Source organism: Anolis sagrei, chromosome 2, assembly GCF_037176765.1.
Source record: "Anolis sagrei isolate rAnoSag1 chromosome 2, rAnoSag1.mat, whole genome shotgun sequence".
Classification (NCBI taxonomy): domain Eukaryota; kingdom Metazoa; phylum Chordata; class Lepidosauria; order Squamata; family Dactyloidae; genus Anolis; species Anolis sagrei.
The window spans coordinates 229,101,415-229,120,665 of record NC_090022.1 but is presented as its reverse complement, the minus strand read 5'-3'; the positions used below and the strand labels follow the sequence as shown (position 1 = coordinate 229,120,665).

The window sequence follows — 19,251 nt, the reverse complement described above, 5'->3', positions numbered from 1 at the left end:
ATTGGTTTCAAGGGAAAGATACTGCTGCTTCTAAAAGATTTATCAGCAGTACTTACTGTCCTTGTATTGTTTAGCCTCATTCAAAAATTCACAGGAAAATAATTGCTGTCACTTAGTGAAACTGCATTCCCAAATTTAAGTCATGGAATATTCTTCCTCATCACCCATTTGTTGTGATTATATGTAGTTATGAATGTGAACTAAAACAATGAATGAAATGTATGGAACCACACAGTGCAATAATAGAAAAAATGTTTCACACTAAAACCACTACTGTGATGAAATCATTTCTACATTATACCCATTTTTAGAAATAAAAATGGATTTTAGGTCTCTGACCTATGAGTCTATATAGCTGATGGTCTCACCTTCATTATCGCAGTCTTGCAATGACAGCCACATTTGCTCTACCAGACCAACTTGTTTTAATTCAACTGCAACGAGATGCACTGGCATTAATGCAATAGAAGTTAAGTGTTGATCAAGTTCAACATAATGTAAGGCCATTTCATGCAAGTCACTGTTCACACAGGCATTCAGCTTCAGTTTAACCCTCTCTAAAAAAAGAAATACCTAAAACTTTATCTACATATTTCCTAATACTGTTGGTATGAGAAAAGGACTGTGGCCTCCACTTCAAAGAAAATAGGAGACCATACTCCTTATAACGGAGATAATATTAGGAAGTCTGGAGTGGAAAGATGGAAAGTATATCTATGAAAAAGGCTGGAAAATAAAGCATCACAGATCTTAATTGTGAATAAATCTTATGGCTGGATACTGATAGTGTACTATGCTAACACAATGGTCTGTTGCACTAGTGCTTGCACTTTTTTCTGGTTTCTACAAGTAGGATGTGTTAGTCTCATTGGCAGCAGAGCACATAGGAAAAGCCTGCCTTTCAAGGAGTACTTTTAAACTGCAAACCTGCATTTTCAGAGGGAGTGTAACCTCATCTAACACAGGCTGACTCCCTATTCCCAGATCTGTCTTATGACTGAGTAGGAGCACACCTCTGTCTTGTCCAGATGAGAACAAATTTCTTTGTTCTCATCCAGTCCATTACAGCTGCTAGTCACCAGTGATAGAGTTGGGTGTCATCTCTGTATAGATGGAACCACACTCAAAACTCCAGATGATCTCTCCCAAAGGTTTCATATATATGTTGAACAGCATGGGGGACAGCACAAAGCCCCGAAGGACCCCCACAGGCCAATGGCCAAGAAGTCAAACAGAAGTCCTCCAGAACCACCTTCCGAGAATGTCCCTCCAGGAAGGAATGGAGCCACTGAAGAACAGTACCTCCAATCCCCATCCAAGAAAGGCAACTCAGAAAGATACCATGGTTGATGGTATCGAAAGCCACTGAAAGGTCCAGGAGAACCAACAGGGACACACTCCTTTCTAATTCTTTGCACAGGTAATCCACTAAGGTGATCAAAGCTGTCTCTGTCCCATAATCAGGTCTGAAACCAGACTGAAATGGATCTATATAATCCGTTTCATCCAGGAACCCTTGGAGTTGCAAAGCCATCACACACTCCAGAACCTTGCCTAAAAATGTAAGGTTGGAGACTAGTTGTCCAGTACAAAGGGGTCTAAGGAAGGCTTTTAAAGACGTGGCCTTACCACAGCCTCTTTGAGGCCTGTGGGAACCCTGCCCTGATGTAGGGAGGCATTAATTTCTTCTGCAAGTAAGAAATGTGCTAATGACATGGAAGCAGAAATTGGAGGTAGAGGTAGAATATAGGAATATGGAACTATTTATGTTCATTATGGGGAGAGGTGGAAGAACTGGGTGGGTATGCATACATTCTAGAAGCGTTCAAGAAACACAATGTTCTGATTAAAATATTGCTGGGAAGAATGGGTGAGACAGAAAATGGCAGCTAAAACTTGGGATCAAATCAGGGAAACAAAGACTTCACGTAGGACAGATTGAAATTTGCCCTGCTTTATGTAACACTTTCAAGTTCACTACTTAGTATCTTTTTAAATCTGAAATGTCATCTGTGGGCTGGCACTTGAGAAGCGTGTGTGACATACAACCATTTGGCTATTGCAGCACAGTGTATGGCATTACTTGGAACAATGTAACATGTGAACTGGTCACTCACAAATGTCCACTACAATTAAGGAAAAACTGTAATCCAGCTTGGCCCAAAACTGATTCATGTTGATCTGTTATTGGTTGTGTTTTAAGCTATTGTTATGCAATTGTTTTGTGATGCTAACTGATTCTGTATTGTGTATGTGACTTTGTGATATTTACATCTTAAGGTGAAGTCTAAAATATATGCAGAACACATATGTTACTTGCAGATGCAATCCTCTTCATCTCTTGGCAAGACTAGGAAATAGTTCTTTTCAGACAACACTGAGTGTGACCTAGTATAAGGTCATGTCCAATTATGTAAATATTTTTAAACTAGTGCTTACATAGTGTCATAGTGATAGAAAACATTACGTGAAATGAATTGAAAATTAGGACAAAGATAGTCTGGGCATGTTTTCCTGGGAACTTTAAAGGGACAAAATGTTGTGGCATATCATGGACTGTAACTCCTAACATCCCTCACCATTTGCTGGTTTGGCCTGTTGAGAGATGAAGTCCAATAAAATCAGTAGGACCACATAATTTACATTCCTAGGATATATGGTTGGTCAACAAAAGCATATTCAGGGATCCTAGAGCAATGCAGAAATACTTTCTACCTATTCTTTCATTATTGTCCGAAACATTCTCATAAGCTTTTCTGCCTTGCTATTAAGTATGCTCACATTCCTAAAAAGTCCATGCCATCTATGTCATCATGAAATGGAAGTCATGGTCACTTAATCTGATCATCCTCAGGAACAATTCGGGTTATCTAAAGGATAATATTCTCCCAAATGAGTCTGCTCAGGATTAGAGATCTTCATAGAATCACGGAGTTGGACAAGACAAGGGCCATCCAGCCTGTTTAAAAATCTCCCAAAAAAGAAATTCCACCATAATCCAAAACAGTGTATTCCACTGTTCTTCCTAATGGAATCTCTTTCCCTGTATTTTGAATCCACTGTTCCATATCCTAGTATACAGAGGAGTAGAAAATGGATTTGCTCCATCTTCAATATGACATTCTATTAATTATTTAAATATAGTGATTATGTCACCTCTTAACTGTCTCTTCTCCAGACTAAACACACCCAGCTCCCTAAACCTCTCCTCACAGGGCATGATTTCCAGATCTTTATTTATTTATTTATTTACTCTATTTCTATACCGTCCTTCTCAGCCTGAGGGCGACTCAGGGCAGTTTACAAAATGGCACAATTCAATGCCACAATATTATAAAAACAGCTAAAAGCATATAACATACATAAAATTCCATAAACAGTAAAATCAATAAAAGCATAAATCCTCCGCATCTCAATACCAAAATCATTATCCGATCACAATTGTCCAGTCGTTCCGAGGTCAAGAAGTTATCTGCTACACTGCATTTGAGAAAGCCTGCTCACAAAGGCAAGTTTTGACTTTTTTACGAAATATTAAGAGGGTGGGGGCCGATCTAATGTCCCTAGGGAGGGTGTTCCACAGCCGAGGGACCACCACTGAGAAGGCCCTATCTCTCGTCCCCACCAACCGAACCTGTGAAGAAGGCGGGACTGAGAGCAGGGGCTCCCCAGAAGATCTTAAATTCCTAGATGGTTCATAAGGCGAGATACGTTCCTAGATGGTTCATAAGGAGAGATCTTTTACCATACTGTTCACCCTGCTCTGAACATGTCACAGCTTGTCAATGTTCTTCTTAATTTGCAGTGCCCAGAACTGGACAGAGTATTCCACGTTAAGTTTGACAAAAGCAAATTAGAGTGGTACTAATACTTCCTTTGGTCTAGACTCTATTTATCGATGCAGCCAAGAATCACATTGGCTTTTTAAACTGTCACATCACACTGTTGACTCATGTCCACCTTGTGATCTACCAAGGCTTCTATATCCTGCAAATTTGATAAGCATATTCTCCATTAAATCATCCAAGGCCTCTTCCACACTACCTGTATCCCATGATCTAATCTCAGATTATCTGTTTATCCCAGATTATCTGGCAGTGATGACTCGGGGTCCCTTCTACACAGCACTTAAAACTAGGAAGTTAACAGGTTAAGGGGGGGGGGGGTAGCTACATGACTCTATTGGCAAATCCGCACTGATTCACTGCAATGGACGAAAAACACATGTTAAAAAGGTCTGCTTATATCCCAATCCCAGTTGGAAACTGAGTATATTTGCATCACTGTATATCCCTGCACATGTGATATCCTTCCCTCATCTGGATTTTCATGTTGTGTGGAAGTGCCATCATATCATCCAATATAAAGCAAATAATCCAGCATCAGGTCCTGGGATATAGAGCAGTGTAGAAGGTGCCCTAGTCATTGGTAAAGATGTGGGAGATTACTGAGCTCAGGTCAGACCCCTTCTACACTGCCAGATAATCCAGGTTATCGAAGTAGAAAATCCACATTATCTTATTTGAACTGGATTATTTTCAGCCCCTTCTACACTGCCATATAACCCAGATTATGGAAGCAGATAATCCAGGTTATCTGATGTGAACTGGATTATATGAGTCTATACTGCCACATAATCCAGTTCAAAGCAGATAATCTGGATTTTATGAGGCAATGTAGAAGAGGCCACAGTCTACACTACCAAATAATCCAGGTCAAAGCAAATAATGTGGATTTTATACAGCTGTGTAGAAGAGTTCTCTGATCCCTGTGGCACCCTATTAGTCACTTCTCTCTAGGATGAAGAGCCAATGGTGAGGAACCACTGGTTTTGGCAGATCAACTAATTACAATTTAATCTAAGAGTATTTTACTAGATTGGGTTGCTGTGAGTTTTCCAGACTATATGGCCATATTCCAGAAGCATTCTCTCCTGACGTTTCACCCACATCTATGGCAGGCATCCATAGATTTTACTAGAATGTTTGAAGGATTTACTAATACCACAATATGCCATGTTCACAACTTTCCTTTAATCTACAAAGCATGTAACTCCCTTAAACTACCATGTCTGTAACTCCTTCTATAAAGAAGCAAGATTAGTCTGCCATACTTGTTCTTGGGAAACCCATGTTGATCCCTATGATTTTGTCCTCAATGTGAAAGCAGAGGGTGATGTCCTTTTTTCTGCTCCAATACCCTCACATGGGGGAAAGCCCCCTCTGTGGCTGCTTCCAAGCTCTGATATTACCATTCTAGAGAAGCTAGTTTGCCCCCCTCTATGGTGTTCACATAACTCACACTTCAAGTGTTTCTCCTCAACCACAAATATATAATGGTTTTATGCAAGGATTCAGTTCTCTCATCAGCCACATTTGCAATATGAGGGAAATAACACTGGCTTCAGATTACTGTTAGAAAAATAGTGTATTTGAACATACTGAAAGAATGTATGAATACTAGTAATATCTCAGTCTATAGTACCCATCTCGAGTTAGGCTCCCACAGATATTTTGGACTCTATCTCCCATCATTAAGGCCAAGCAGTTAGAATTAAAGTGTCCTTTAGCCCATGCACCCTTTTGATTGAGTGGAGGGGCCTTGATACTTGCCATTCCAATTTATGTGCATAACACTCATTTCTGTGGGAATTATGGTGCTTTTATATGGCTTTAACCAAGAATCACTCTTCCCATGCAACCCTCTGCATTTCAACAGCTTTCTTTGGAGTCTGGCAGACTCCAAGATGCAGAATTACATCACATTGCAGAGCATTTCCATGACCATTCAGAAACCCTTGTGGATTTTTATGCAAATCAGAATGGAAGTGACAGGCTTGTATCAGAGGAAGCAATTAAGACAGATTCAAGCTTTGCCAATTCCATTGAAATGACTATTCTCACTGATTGAAATGGAAAGCCTACAGGCATTTTCTCATGACCCAAGGTATGCTCGTTCATTTGCATAGCTGTTTAGAAAGACAACTATTAGTTCAGGTTTTTTTTTCTGAACCTATAATATGGGAGTAGTAATATTGGTCTATTTCACACAGTTGTCGTAATGTGGACCGAGAAAATATATGCTACCAAGTGGCAAAGTGATGAAAAGAAAGCAGCAGCAAACACTTCAATAGGTATTTTGGGAAAGAGGCATCCACTTATGCATCTCTAACTTCCAGTGGCCAGCCCAGTACAGTGGTTTAAAGATTCAAGCTTTCATCATGGAAACCTTAGAGAAGTAATTCTCTCAGCCATTTTGTTTGACCCTTTGAAAACAGACCTGAGACACCTCTGAGTAAATAACCTCTTTCAATTTAACACAGGGATTGGAAGGTCAGGTGCCGCAGTGGCACAATGAGTTAAACCATTGTGCTGGTAGGACTGCTGACCTGAAGGTCGGCTGTTTGAATCCGCAATACAGGGTGAGCTCCCATCTGTCAGCTCCAGCTTCTCATGCAAGTACATGAGAGAATCCTCCCACAGGATGGTAACACATCCAGGTATCCCCTGAGCAACCTGTCTGCAGACAGCCAATTATCCCACACCAGAAGTGACTTGCAGTGTCTCAAGTCGCTTCTGACATGATAAAAAGGGGAATTGGAAGAATGAAGCTATTATTATACTGTATCACCTAATAACTCACACCCGCACAATCCTTCTAAATCGCTCTTTTAAGGCAAAGAAAAGGGTCACCCTTAGAGCAGCACATCCTTTGTAAATAGGTTTCAACCCACCACCTGATTCACAAACCTCCGTCACAATGTTTATAAATCAGAAGTACCTGTGCAGGCTTTCCAAAAATAACATCAAAACCTCCCCTATGTTTGCTGAAATTGCCTACCCTGATTTAATAATAACTAATGGCTTTTCTGAAATTCCCTATGTTCCTATGGATATCTTCTTATAACTCATTTTACTGTGGTGCAAACAAAACAGAGGGAAAAAGTAATAGAAATAGATTTTCTATTACAAGAATTTTATTAACAACTTCGGATCAATATCATGCACCTGAAGCCTACTTGGCTGTAAGTATAATGTCACGGGGATTAATAAAACTGAAGAGCATATAATCTCTGTCTGATAAAGACCTATGATCTACTACAAATATGGATCTGTTTTAACAATCTTGATTAATTGGGCCCATATGACAAATCTTCAGCGTACACCAATTATTCCTGAAAGATTTCTAGTAACCTGATATTATATCACAGTGGAGACTACCATAAATTCACTACATTTTTTCAGAGTGACTGTATTTTTGCCTTGGCTAAAAAACTGATTCATAATCATGTTTCATCTTTATTCCCTTTAGATCTGAAAGTCAACTTTATAGTTAGTGTTATGCCAAGTTCACCTTATTACTACTCCTCACGCTTAATATCCAAGGTCAGCAATGTCAGATAGATGTTGATGGCTAGTGCTCTCAAGAGGCATTACTGCAGCCGACACCAGCGACAACTCCTTTGGCTGATCCAAACGACTGGCTCACTAGTCAATTAACAGGAATGTTACAGAGCTACAAACTACATATGATCTAAGGCCCCCTCTACACGGCCATATAAAACAGATTATCAAAGTAGATAATCCACATTATCTCTTTGAACTGGTTTATAGGAGTCTACACTTCTATATAATCCAGTTCAAAGCAGATAATCTGGATTTTATATGGCAGTGTAGAAGGAGCCTGAGAAATGTGCTTGAGTGACTATTTGGATGAATAGTTGGGGGCTTGCAGAAGGGCATCCACTATTTTTATCTGTTTTCTCTGAAAAGTTTCAAACTCCTCAACTATTTTCAATGGCAAGACACCAATTACCCAAAACCTAGTTCCACCACAAGTAGATTGTCAATTTGTCTTGTATGTTGATTTACTGTTTGCCAATTGATTCAATGAGTCTAACTCCAGTTGGAATTGGCAACTAAATCTTGGGCATGAAAGAGGTTGACTAGGGAACTGCAGGAACTCTGGAAGACATTTGGCCAGACTTGTAAAGTACTAATACATCTATAATCAGAGAAAGACATATATTCTAGTGCAGTAAACTACACAATATAAGGTATAGGAAATGTGGAAATAATATGTCAAATATTCATAGCTTAAAACTTTGACTTTTAAATGTTTCTTGTGTAAAACTGCCGGAATTGCAACTCTGACATGCAAACTTTCTCTGCCTTTCATGAAGAGCAAAACATTAACAGGTAAACCCAAAACTTTCTGCTTTTTCCTAAAGGGGAAAATGGTAGGTCTTGCTAAGATGTTTTAAAAAACCATACCTATTAGGTACACTGTTCTTCCAATTAATAATAAAACCAAGCCTGTAACAGAATAGACATGGGCCTCAGTCTAGCTGTCAGTCCCCACCATGGCTAGCCCAATTGAATCAACTGAATTAATGAAAGCATTGACTTAGAAAGGGGTCATCCAGACAGGCTCATATTCCTGGACCTGTCTGAGTTTTTCCCGGAAAAGTCCAAACGATGCCTCCAGGAAAAATGAATTCATTTGGAATAAATGTTATTCTGAACTACTTAAATATCCAATTAGGTTTGAGTAATTGGGTATTGGGTCTGTGGGGACTCACCAAGAGTGAGTCCCCACAGACATCTCGCTTATTCAAGGTTCCAAAAGCCCGGAGGAGCAGAATGGTGCAAAGTTATGGCAGCCAGGTATGTTTCATTTATTTTTAGGGATAAATTGGGGGGGGGGGGTTGGTGTGGTTGCCTTTAATCCCACTTTTAATTGGGATGGCATATAGCAATACCCCACCACCACCACCCCGGGGAAAACCCAGGTTTCTTGGAGGAAGTGAGTACAGGAATCAGCGTCAAAGCAGATTGTTTTAACCTGCTTTGGTGTGGATTTTGGTGCTGTCTTGAAGCACCCTGTAACATTCAACAAAGATGCATTCAAATGCTCCAACTAGGTCTTATAAAGGAAATTAAGATCATAGATATTTCCAAATATCAAAGACACAAGAGTCAGGGCGAAGAAGCACGTTGTTAAGATATGATTATACCACAGTGCTCTCTTGCAGAAATAATGCCTTGGGATCTGCCAATATTTTTGTGAAAACCCCAGAAATGTAAGAGATACTAAAGAGCAAAACATAGAGGAGATGTTGTTGATTCATATCACCGAAATGAATGATTTTGTATTTCCCTGTTTCAACATGTATAAGGCCTCATAAAGACGGTTTCGTCAGTCAGGCGGGGGAAAAATACAAGCAGAGAGCTTCTATATAAAACTAGTACACTCAAATAATTCCAAATATTTCATTAAGTGCATTGTGCTTTGTTTACCAGGCAGTATCTACAGTAAAAGAAACTTTTTATGCCACTCATTGTGATGGTTCTTAAATGTTAGATAGCATAGATAATGGACATGAGAAGGAAAATACAGGAAAGAGAAGAAAGGGTGCTAATATGAATTGGTGTGGAGGTCACAACAGCAATGACCTTGACAGAGAAATATCGACCATTATTTGTCTCATGACTAGAGGAATGGAATTGGAAACCAACCATTCTGAATCATTAATGAATTTCAGTTGTGTAGTTTGAACTTCACTTCTCTGCTTAACCAAAAGGAAGCCTTGACCTCCCCCCCCCTCATATTTTTTCCTAAATATCCATAGGCCTGCCATTTTAAACACCGCAGATTCTGTTAGTTTTAGAACACAGTTTCTATACTGAGCTATTTTATACTATTAATTCTGAAATGACACTGATTTTTTTATTTCACATCTGCACAAGCATTATGCTTGACTATACTAAGGTGACAAACTTGTCCCACCGAAATAACATTTCATTTACTCTGGTCAATTAAGACAGAACAGTTTGAGTCACTCATTTTTAAGTATGTTTCCTAAATCTCTCTGATGTTTTGAGTCAGTGGAAAAAGTGGTTTCACTACAGGAAACGACTGAAGGAACTTAGAAAGGCTGGAGAATCTCATGGATATACTTGTCAATGTGTAAACATATTATGTTAGCTAATGGTATCTGTTGTTCATTGGAATAATGGCAGCAGTTAACTGCCTGCTTTTAAAGTGAGATGATACTTTTCACTATATTGGGTTCATTTTTTTAATGAAAGATGGTGCCAAGTATGCAACAGAAACCAACTGGCAAGCATCTTACTTTGCCCTGCCATGGATCATAACTAATAAGCGTTCTGACTGGTTAATTAAGAGCACCATCCTTTTTTCATAGCCAGAGGCTGTCCACAAAATATATTTCAGAGAAAAGGAGACATTGCTTTTACCCTTTGCCCCAAGGACAATGTAATTCTACTGACAACAGTGAAAATTAGTACACTTAGTATCAAATGTATGCCTTCCTACAGTAACATGAAACTATTAGCTGGTGCAGCAATACCATCACTTTCACTGTTAACGAGTAAGGGCCTCCTTGCAGCAATTAGTAAGTGAATACTATTTCAATTTCTAACATACTAGGAAGCAAGACACGAACGTCTACAATTTAAATCCGTACAGCAAAAAAGAGAGAGAAAGTCTTCTGAAATCAATTCAGTTGACTATGCCTTTGGAAGACACTTATATAGGCAGTCCTTGGTTACAAACAGTCAACTTACAAATGACTTATAATTAAGAACGGGGATCAGATAGCAGGAAGTGAGATGAATCTACCCCTAAGAAGAGAAATTCACTCCCAAAAGAGTTATTGTGGGGAAAAGGTGTCTCCACTGAAGCTTTAATACCAATCCTTGTTCCCACCACAAGCCATATTTTTCAAAATCCAGTTATCACAGGGACAGAAAGTGAGGTGAAATCTTCTCAACAGGAGCACCCATGGCAAAACAAATATCACAGGGGTGTTAACCCTTCCCTATGTTATCCAAAGCTTGCATGCCTACATACACACACACATACAAACACATATACATATATATACACGCACACTTTAAAATGTACCTATTCTGACCTACATACAAATTCAACGTAAGAATAAACCTACAGCACCTTGTTCATAACTTGGGGACTGCCTTACTAGGCATTCAAGAATAGCACCAACAAACTCAACAAAAACACCTAGAGGACCAAAGCTATTCAATGCCACTTCTCAGCTAGGACAAATAAATGTACTTCAGGACTATCTAATACATAGGACATGAATGAAATCAATGGAAAGATTGAGCAATAGGGAGGAATGGAGAATTAGTAGCAGGCAAGCATGTGATCAGGCAAAGTTTCCAAACCTATATACAAGGTTACATTAATTGCCTCTTAAATCCTAAACAATCATTACAGTGAAGTGTATGTGTGTGTGAGAGAGATTGACCCCCCCCCCCCAAATTCCAATATATCTCAACACATTTTCCAACTTAATTATTTGTAAAAATGTAGTCCTGAGATACCAATGTTTTTGAAATGTGACTTACATAATAACTAGCTGAAAGTGAGAAAACCAAAATTAGCACAACTCCATTAAGAAAAACAATATTCATTTACAGGACTTTCTATGTAAATATATCAGGATGAAGATGAAAAAGTTACCTTCAACACAATAGAAAAACAAAGAAATGGAACAATGGCATAATGTGACAGAAAAGAGAAAGACAAATGAGATTGCTTCACCTCAACTGAATTAAGCCTCCACATTTCTCTAGAGGTTTATTGGCCCTCGGGTTTGCAAAATTGCCTGGCTTTTCCCCCCATGAGGCTCTTTTGAAGCACTAGTTGCTTAGAGGAATATATGTTACTGACTCTAATGCATGCTTTGGAATTTATATATTACAGGAGTACTAATGCATTTACTGGCACAGCATCACCCCACAAGGATGTAGTCTCTGATCTACAGTCCTAAAGGACCCCTAATTTCTGTACATGTGTGGTACTTCTGGCACACCCTTCCTCTTTCTTTGTAGGATGAATTCCATTCCTGAAATCAGGTGAATGATACGGAGCACAACACCAGGATGCCATATACCATCTATATTTAAATCTAGAAAGCGGAATGAGCCAAACAGCATTGTGCTAAGGTTATTCATTCTTAAGTTACAGGACAAACTCCACCAGATATCTTAGTCCAGCTCTCTCAGAGAGTACTTCATCACTAGACAAAGTCAATTGTCTCCAGTGAACATATTATAAAAAAATAACAATAAACAGAAAGTTTTGTATTAGAAAGTTCTAATACAAAATATTACATATACACACATGGTGGTATACATAAAAGCTTTCTTATTTAATCTGACTTCAAGAAAACATATAAATGCGGAAGCCATGCACAAATAGAGACCTATGCACACATGGGAACTTTTTTTACACCCAAGAGGTATACAGACTCTGAAGCTAGATATATAAAGGAAGAGATAACATGGAACCTTGTTAGAACTCCCGGTGAAATGACTAGAAGAAAAGGCACAATGACAGGGATTCTTTGTTCCTCCGACCCAAGAACAATGTCTACCTGCATTCATTTTGCTTAGCTCATTAAAAGAAGAGCCTACCTTCACTGGCATCTACAGAAGAGGCAGGAAAGCAAGACCTCATCTATTATCAATTGCCAATGAAGGAAAGAAATTTTCCTTTGGTAAACCAGTTTGAATTAAGCCACTATTACTCCTTTAAAACCAGGACATACATTTAGAAACAGAGGGTGCATCCAGTCAGCCCTTTAAAAGTGAGAGCTGCCGCGTTTTCACATGGGGTGTCCAAATGACACCCCACGTAAAGGTGAATGCTTTTGGGACAAAGCAGGAAAATTCTGTTTTGTTCTGAGGTAATTTTTTCAGCTGGAAAGACTGGGGTCTTCTTGAAAGACCGGGGTCTTTCCAGATGTGGGTGGCATTTGTACTGCCCCCTCGGAAGTTCTGGGACCTTTGAGGGGGCTGTCTCCAGAGCCCTCTCTCGTTGTCCAGGCTCCATGAGCCCAGAATATCTGGGAGGGCTGTAACACCTTCCCCACCCCATCCCCCGAAAAGCCTTAAAAAAGGAAAATAACTTACCCAGTCACCATTCTTCCTTCTCCAGCACTCACCTGGTGCATAGAAATGATGTACCAGGAGAAGCGGGGAGAAGGAAAAGCATTCCTGGCCTCCCTTTCTCCTGGTGAGTCATTTCTCCGCAACAGGGAAGCAGCAGAGAAGAGGGAATGGCAGCCAGGTAAGTTATTTTCCTTTTTAAAGGGTTTTTTTTTGGGGGGGGGAGGGTTGTTTGGTGTCCCCATTTTCTGCACACTTTCTGGTACGTGTGCGGACTTCAACCCGGGTGCAATCGTGTTTTTAAACTGCAACTGCTTCCAGGTTAAAGGGCTGTGTGGAACCACCCAGAGTGCACTTGGATGAAAAAGATTAAGGAGGACATTTTGGTACTCCACAGACTACAGTTTTCTAAATCAATTACCATTCTCAAATTGGACAGGGCTGACAGGAATTATAAACCAAAACATGTGGAAGACCAAATATCCTCCCATCCCTACTTGAAAATGCAATTTCTTCCATTGATATTACTTGTTGATGATGGAAGTTTATTTAATTTGGCTGAGCTAACATTCTACATGTCGGTTTGTCGCCTTCACAAAATATTGACCATAACTAGGGAGACAGAAACAAAATTTTAACTTGCTGGATGCATCTGTTGCTGTCAGGACTGAAGATTGAACAAGCTAAACCTCTCAACTGTGAGGGTGCCAAGTAGAAACCAAGATAATTAAGGAACCACAGAAATTCCTATGAAGTCAATGCTTTGGAAGATGGGAATCAAACTGACTTTCAGAAGTGTATTTTACAACCACACTATACATGATTTTTAGTTGTATGCAGCTGACACCAACTTTTTTCTTTTACAAAATTTAGCTGTGGATGGAGGGAGGAGGGGGCTTGCCAGGCCTTGTCTGAGTCTTCTCTCGGTAAATGCAGAGGAAAATGGGAGGAGTATCTGGTCACCCCCGCCTACAAAATCCCGGGGTTTAGGCTAGCTGTGTGGCTTTCATCCCAAGAGGAACTGGGATTAAAAACCCCAATTCCTCTTGCATTTTTTCCCTGTCTGGAAGGGTCCTTAGGTGTCTCTCTTCTAGCGTTTTCTTGGTAACTTTTATTCATTGGAGGTTTGCTATTGCCTTACTCTTAGGCTGAGAGAGTATAACTTGTCCAAGGCCATCCAGACTGTTCCCCTGGCTGAGAAGGAATTTGAATTTGATCTCAAAGAATCCAAATTCCTCACACAAAGCCACATAGCATTCTGGCTCCCTATAAATTATATTTACTACTGAAACAAGATTTAGAAATAAGAGGCACACCTCTTCGGGAAGCGATTTTGATGCTGACTGGCCAGATATACATGCATATATATACCAAATACCATCAGACATTTTGGGCTTCCAACATAGGAGGTTCTGATCATGCTTTATTCATGGAATTGCAACAAGAGCTGAATTAGATTTTCCATTTGTAGCTCTTCTGTGATTTCCCTCCACCCAGTTCATCTTTTTTTTTCTACCACAGAAAATTCAATAAAGAGAACAAGAACCACTGCAAAGAAGCACCTAAAACTCCATCCTAGCAAGAAAGAGGATGGGAGAGGAAACATTTTAAAAAGCATGGTGTTCCCTTACCTATAAATACCACATTTATTCATTGCAACAGAACACTTAATTCTGCCCATGCTAATGAATGAAGATATGGATCTGTGAACTGTAGTGAAATGTATACTGCAGGGAAAGTAAAGGGGGATTCTTTGTGCTCGGTGAAACTAGTGCCATGAGGCTGCAGTTCTACACATGCTTGGCAAGGAAAAACCAATAAGATTGTACTATAAATCACTGGATTACAATGCTCCTGACATTTAACCGTGTGTGTGTGTGTGTGAAAAGTAACAGTGAATTTAATGTGAGAACTGTTAGTTCTAGAGCAGTAATTCTCAACCTGTGTGTCCCCAGATGTTTTTGGCTTGCTACTTCCAGAATTCCTAACAGCTGGCAAACTGGCTGGGATTTCTGGAAGTTGTAGGCCAAAACACCTGGGGACCCACAGGTTGAGAACCACTGATCTAGAGTGTAGTTTGGTATTGGTGTAGAAGCTGCAGCTGCTGGAATAGTGACAGTAAAATCCTTGAAGATCCAGATTTTTGCAGGTAAGGGAGCTGTGGAGGTGGGATAGCATTGCTTCTCTCTCCTCCCTGCCGGTTTCACCCCAAAACCTGTAATGATGCAATGGAGCTCCGTCATGTCATTATTGATGTACCTACAGGGAACCTTCCAGCAATGATAAGGCAGCTGTGTCTTTGGTTTTGGGGTGAAATGGAGAAAGAAGGGGGGTACTCAGTGTGCCAACACCACATTCAAATGTCTGGAAGCGTTCTAACTAGCTAATTTCATGGATATGCCCTTCTGGCCGCCTGCTGTTCCTTTAAAGTTGGAAAGATAGTAAAAAGGACAGAGAAGCTACTATGGGAATATCCTTGCACTGTTTTTTTCTGAAAACTTCTACATCAGAGTTGAGTGTTATGTTTTCAGACTAAAATTCCAAGAACTACCCGCCAATGGTTATTATAGCTAAGGCTTTTGTGACTTCAAGTCCAATAATATTTAGCGAGGCGCATCATTCCACTCTTGCTCTACAAGTATAAATTGCAAATAATTGTTTCCTCAATTGTTCCTGACTTCTTCAGTATTTCTAGTCAAAGAACAATGGTATCGATCTATCAGTTCTTGCTACAAAAAAAATAAACAAATTCATACTTCAGAAGTGATCTTTCAGCTTGGGTGGAAGTATATAAAAAGCTATTTCTGCAATATCTTAGACACTTCCTGCATGGCTATTCTTACCATGATACTGTACTCCCAAAGTTAGACAACTGAAGTATTATTAGCCTTGAGTACAAAAATAACAAGGAAAAAAATCAATGTTCTTAAAGAAGATGCCATATCTTTAAAGAAAAACCCACAAAATTCAACATGACTGCTTTTGTTAAATCAAATAATAACTTGACTATTTTGTTGGGATTCCACACCACACAACCTCCTGACATTCATCTCTGTGGTGCATCTAGCAGAAATCCCATCATTAATGGTGTGGAGGGGACAGAGTCTGTGTGTGTGAGTGGGAGCAGCAATGCAAATTACATACTATCTATGCTTCTTTCTCATTTTTGTCTCAGAATATTTACAATATTCACAGGAAGCAACTAGGCAAAAAATGTGTTTAAAGGACACACCAAGAGTTGGGGAGCTTCATGATGCTGGATGGCCCCAGTTCTCATTGTCATCTCCATGCTACCATCCTGCCTCAAAATGGCAGTTTCCTTTTTAATGTTTAAATCTAAGAGAAGATTTATTAAACTATTCCCTATATCCTGGAAAAATCTATTAACAGTCAGAATCAAACTTGCCAGAAATGACTGTGGGAATGAAATCTGTACATATTACACATATGGTGGACATGCCCAGTAGCAACTACCTACTGGACAAAAAAAAAAGTTTACCCCATCCATTATTTTAGCTAAATATCATGGTCCCTTAGTATTTTTTTATATGATACAGAAAATTAATTTCAGATATCATTTCTTCTGTGAAGTTTCTTCCTCGATGCAAAATACAGAATACCTCTGTATCACTGAAAAATAAACTTATACTGTACACAGATTTGATATGCACAGTATCACTTACCCATGTTCCCTTATACAGATTTGATATCCATGGTTTCACTTACCAACACTCAAACCCCCCCCCCCCCGGAAGTGTTTGTAGGCTTCTTTAGGTCCTCCAGAGTAATTATATCATATTAAAAATTAGGGTTCATTGTTATCCATAATGTCAGGTATTTACAGGGATATGTGTTTTGGATTGTATCTCTCGCAGATACAGAGGCTGTACTTATATGATTTCACTATTGAAACCCATTAATTTATGTAAGTACAATAGAAGCAAGATAGAAAATGGATGTTTGTCATTTTTCCCCAGTTGTTACTTTTATTAATCAATGAAATAAGAGAAACTGTGGTAACTGGTACATTACTGAAGGGTACAATAGGAAGAACTACCAGGTGGAAATACCTTCGTTGTAAGGTGGTGGCCACATACTTTCTCCTGTGACATCCCCTCACACTTCCTACCCATTCAGAATAAGGATGATGTGGAACAGGAAGCAACACCTCATTCTGAAATGATGCAGTAGCAAGAGTGGAAAAGGATGTCATCATGAACAAAGAGCTGGGGAGAGGGTAAAGGTACACTTGGGAAGCTGGGAAGCACTCTTTGCCTTATAAAAATACCACTTTTCTATTAGAAATATTTGCATAGAAAAGGATAGTACAGAATTTTTGATCAATAGTTTGGTTGTAGGCTGCTTTCCAGTGGCTACATACCAACAGAGAAGCTAATGCTCCTGTCTAGGCTACTGCACTTGAAATTAAGAAACGGCAGCAACAACACCATGAGTTGCTAGCTGCTTTCCATCACTTGTCAAGGCTGATGGTCTGGTTTTCTCCTCTCACAGCAATGCTAGCAACCAATTATAGCTGAGCCCTCTGATCTAGAATATGACGAAGTGTTTAGCTCTGTTCACCTTAACACAAACAGATCTAAAACTGGAGACAAGATTGTGAGTAACATGTAAGCCCTGTCCCTACCACCCTTGAAATAAGTTATAACATTGAGTAAGAAGGCCTGAAGAGTCATTTGTCTTTGGCTGAGCATAGTTACAAAGCCTTTATGATTGGAAATTCTGATTTTTTTTTCAGCAGAAAATATTTACAGAGACCTCTTCTGACCTACATGCTCAGCACATAGATGTCTAATTTATTTCCAAGTGTTTAGGAGCCCTGTGCATGTTGGCTTTCTAAGAACCAGAAAATATGGCTCTCATTCCGATGAGGGGAGGGCAAAAAAGAACCTCAAAGAATAAGACTCACAAGATCATATATAAAATTTGCATTAAAAAATCACTAATTTACATGAAAAACGAAATAAAAGCAGCTCTTCTTACCTTTCATTCCAAACTTTGAGTGTCTTCCAAACTTGAGAATAATGAGCATAATTACTAAACCAGTGCACACTAATGCTGCAATGCCCACTACAACATACACCTAAGAGGGAAAAGAGATATATCAAATGTTAACATCTCTGCGTTATCAGAAAAAAAGAAATAAAATTGGAAGAGAGTTTGAAATGTGCAGGTTGACCCTTGGCACATGGTAAGAATCAACACAGTCTACCAAGGCTCATCTTCCATGCCGTCATAATGGTACTTGAGTAAAAGATGGTGGGTGTGAGAAGCAAAAGATTGACTATTTGTATAATATGGCTAGCAAGGAGGCCTGAGCCATGAAATATCCCAGGATCAACTCTGCTAGGGCAATGGACATGTAACATAGGAATGGGAACATGTGTCAGTTTGTGTTGTCCCTCATTATAATATTAAGTAGTTAACATTGTGAATATGATTTGAAAGATTTTTGTGAACTCATATTTTAAAAAATCTGAAAATTCCCATTTATCTCCAATGCACCATCAAGTTTATTCAACCTATTTGCTTTTTCAGTCATTTGCTGACTGCTAAATGCATTTAAATAAAAATGTCTGCCTTTTTTCAAAGAAAAGAAACCAAAGGTTTTGGAGCTGTAAATAAGAATGGTATGGATTCGACTTGCAAGCCACAACTACTCATGGTCAGCTTAACTATGCAAACTGTGGTCTGTCTAGAATACACCCTTTTCCCCCCCAAGAGCATTTTTTTTTCATATTAGCTAACTAAAAGCACTGGGAGATTAGGATGGTGGCATCTAGTTACAAACAAAAATACCACAAGCTCATCTGATCCCTAGTCGGAAAATCTGCTGAGATTACAGCCAGGAAACTATGTATATACTTACAGTAATGCTATCTTCATTGTCTTTATTTGTAAAATCCGTAGAAGTAACTTGATTATTACTATTATTTGTTGTGTCTTCAAAATCATTTGTTGTCGTTCCATAATCGTCTAAGAGAAAGAATGTACTATTTACACACCTAACCTTTTTTGTCTCTACTAAAAGCAACTAACACAATAAAATTAAAACTGCAGTATTTGTTGATTCTATTGTTCTGCTCTATCACTTCAATTTACTTGCTGTACACCAAAAAGCACCGGTCTATTTGGTCCAGACTTCTACAACAAATCTCAGTAATTTGAAAAGTAGCTTCAACCCTAGGTTGTTGCGAGTTTCCGGGCTGTATGACCATGATCCAGAAGCATTCTCTCCTGATGTTTCACCTGCATCTATGGCAGGCATTCTCAGAGGTTGTGAGGTCTTTTG

At 39.2% G+C, this 19,251-nt stretch overlaps 1 protein-coding gene across 10 annotated transcripts in view; it reads right to left on the bottom strand.

Moving 5' to 3' along the window:
• The window catches only part of NTRK2 (neurotrophic receptor tyrosine kinase 2), a 208,467-nt gene that overhangs the window by 109,132 nt on the left and 80,084 nt on the right, over positions 1-19,251 (bottom strand). For 8 of the 10 annotated variants that reach the window (XM_060762108.2, XM_060762112.2, XM_060762111.2 and 5 more), the window contains 3 exons: positions 18,829-18,935; positions 17,943-18,042; positions 369-434 (listed from right to left, as the gene is read on the bottom strand). In XM_060762108.2, coding sequence (XP_060618091.2) covers positions 369-434; positions 17,943-18,042; positions 18,829-18,935 — 273 coding nt within the window. The remainder of the gene's footprint in view (positions 1-368; positions 435-17,942; positions 18,043-18,828; positions 18,936-19,251) is intronic. The other 2 variants (XM_060762116.2, XM_060762117.2) reach the window with 1 other exon arrangement.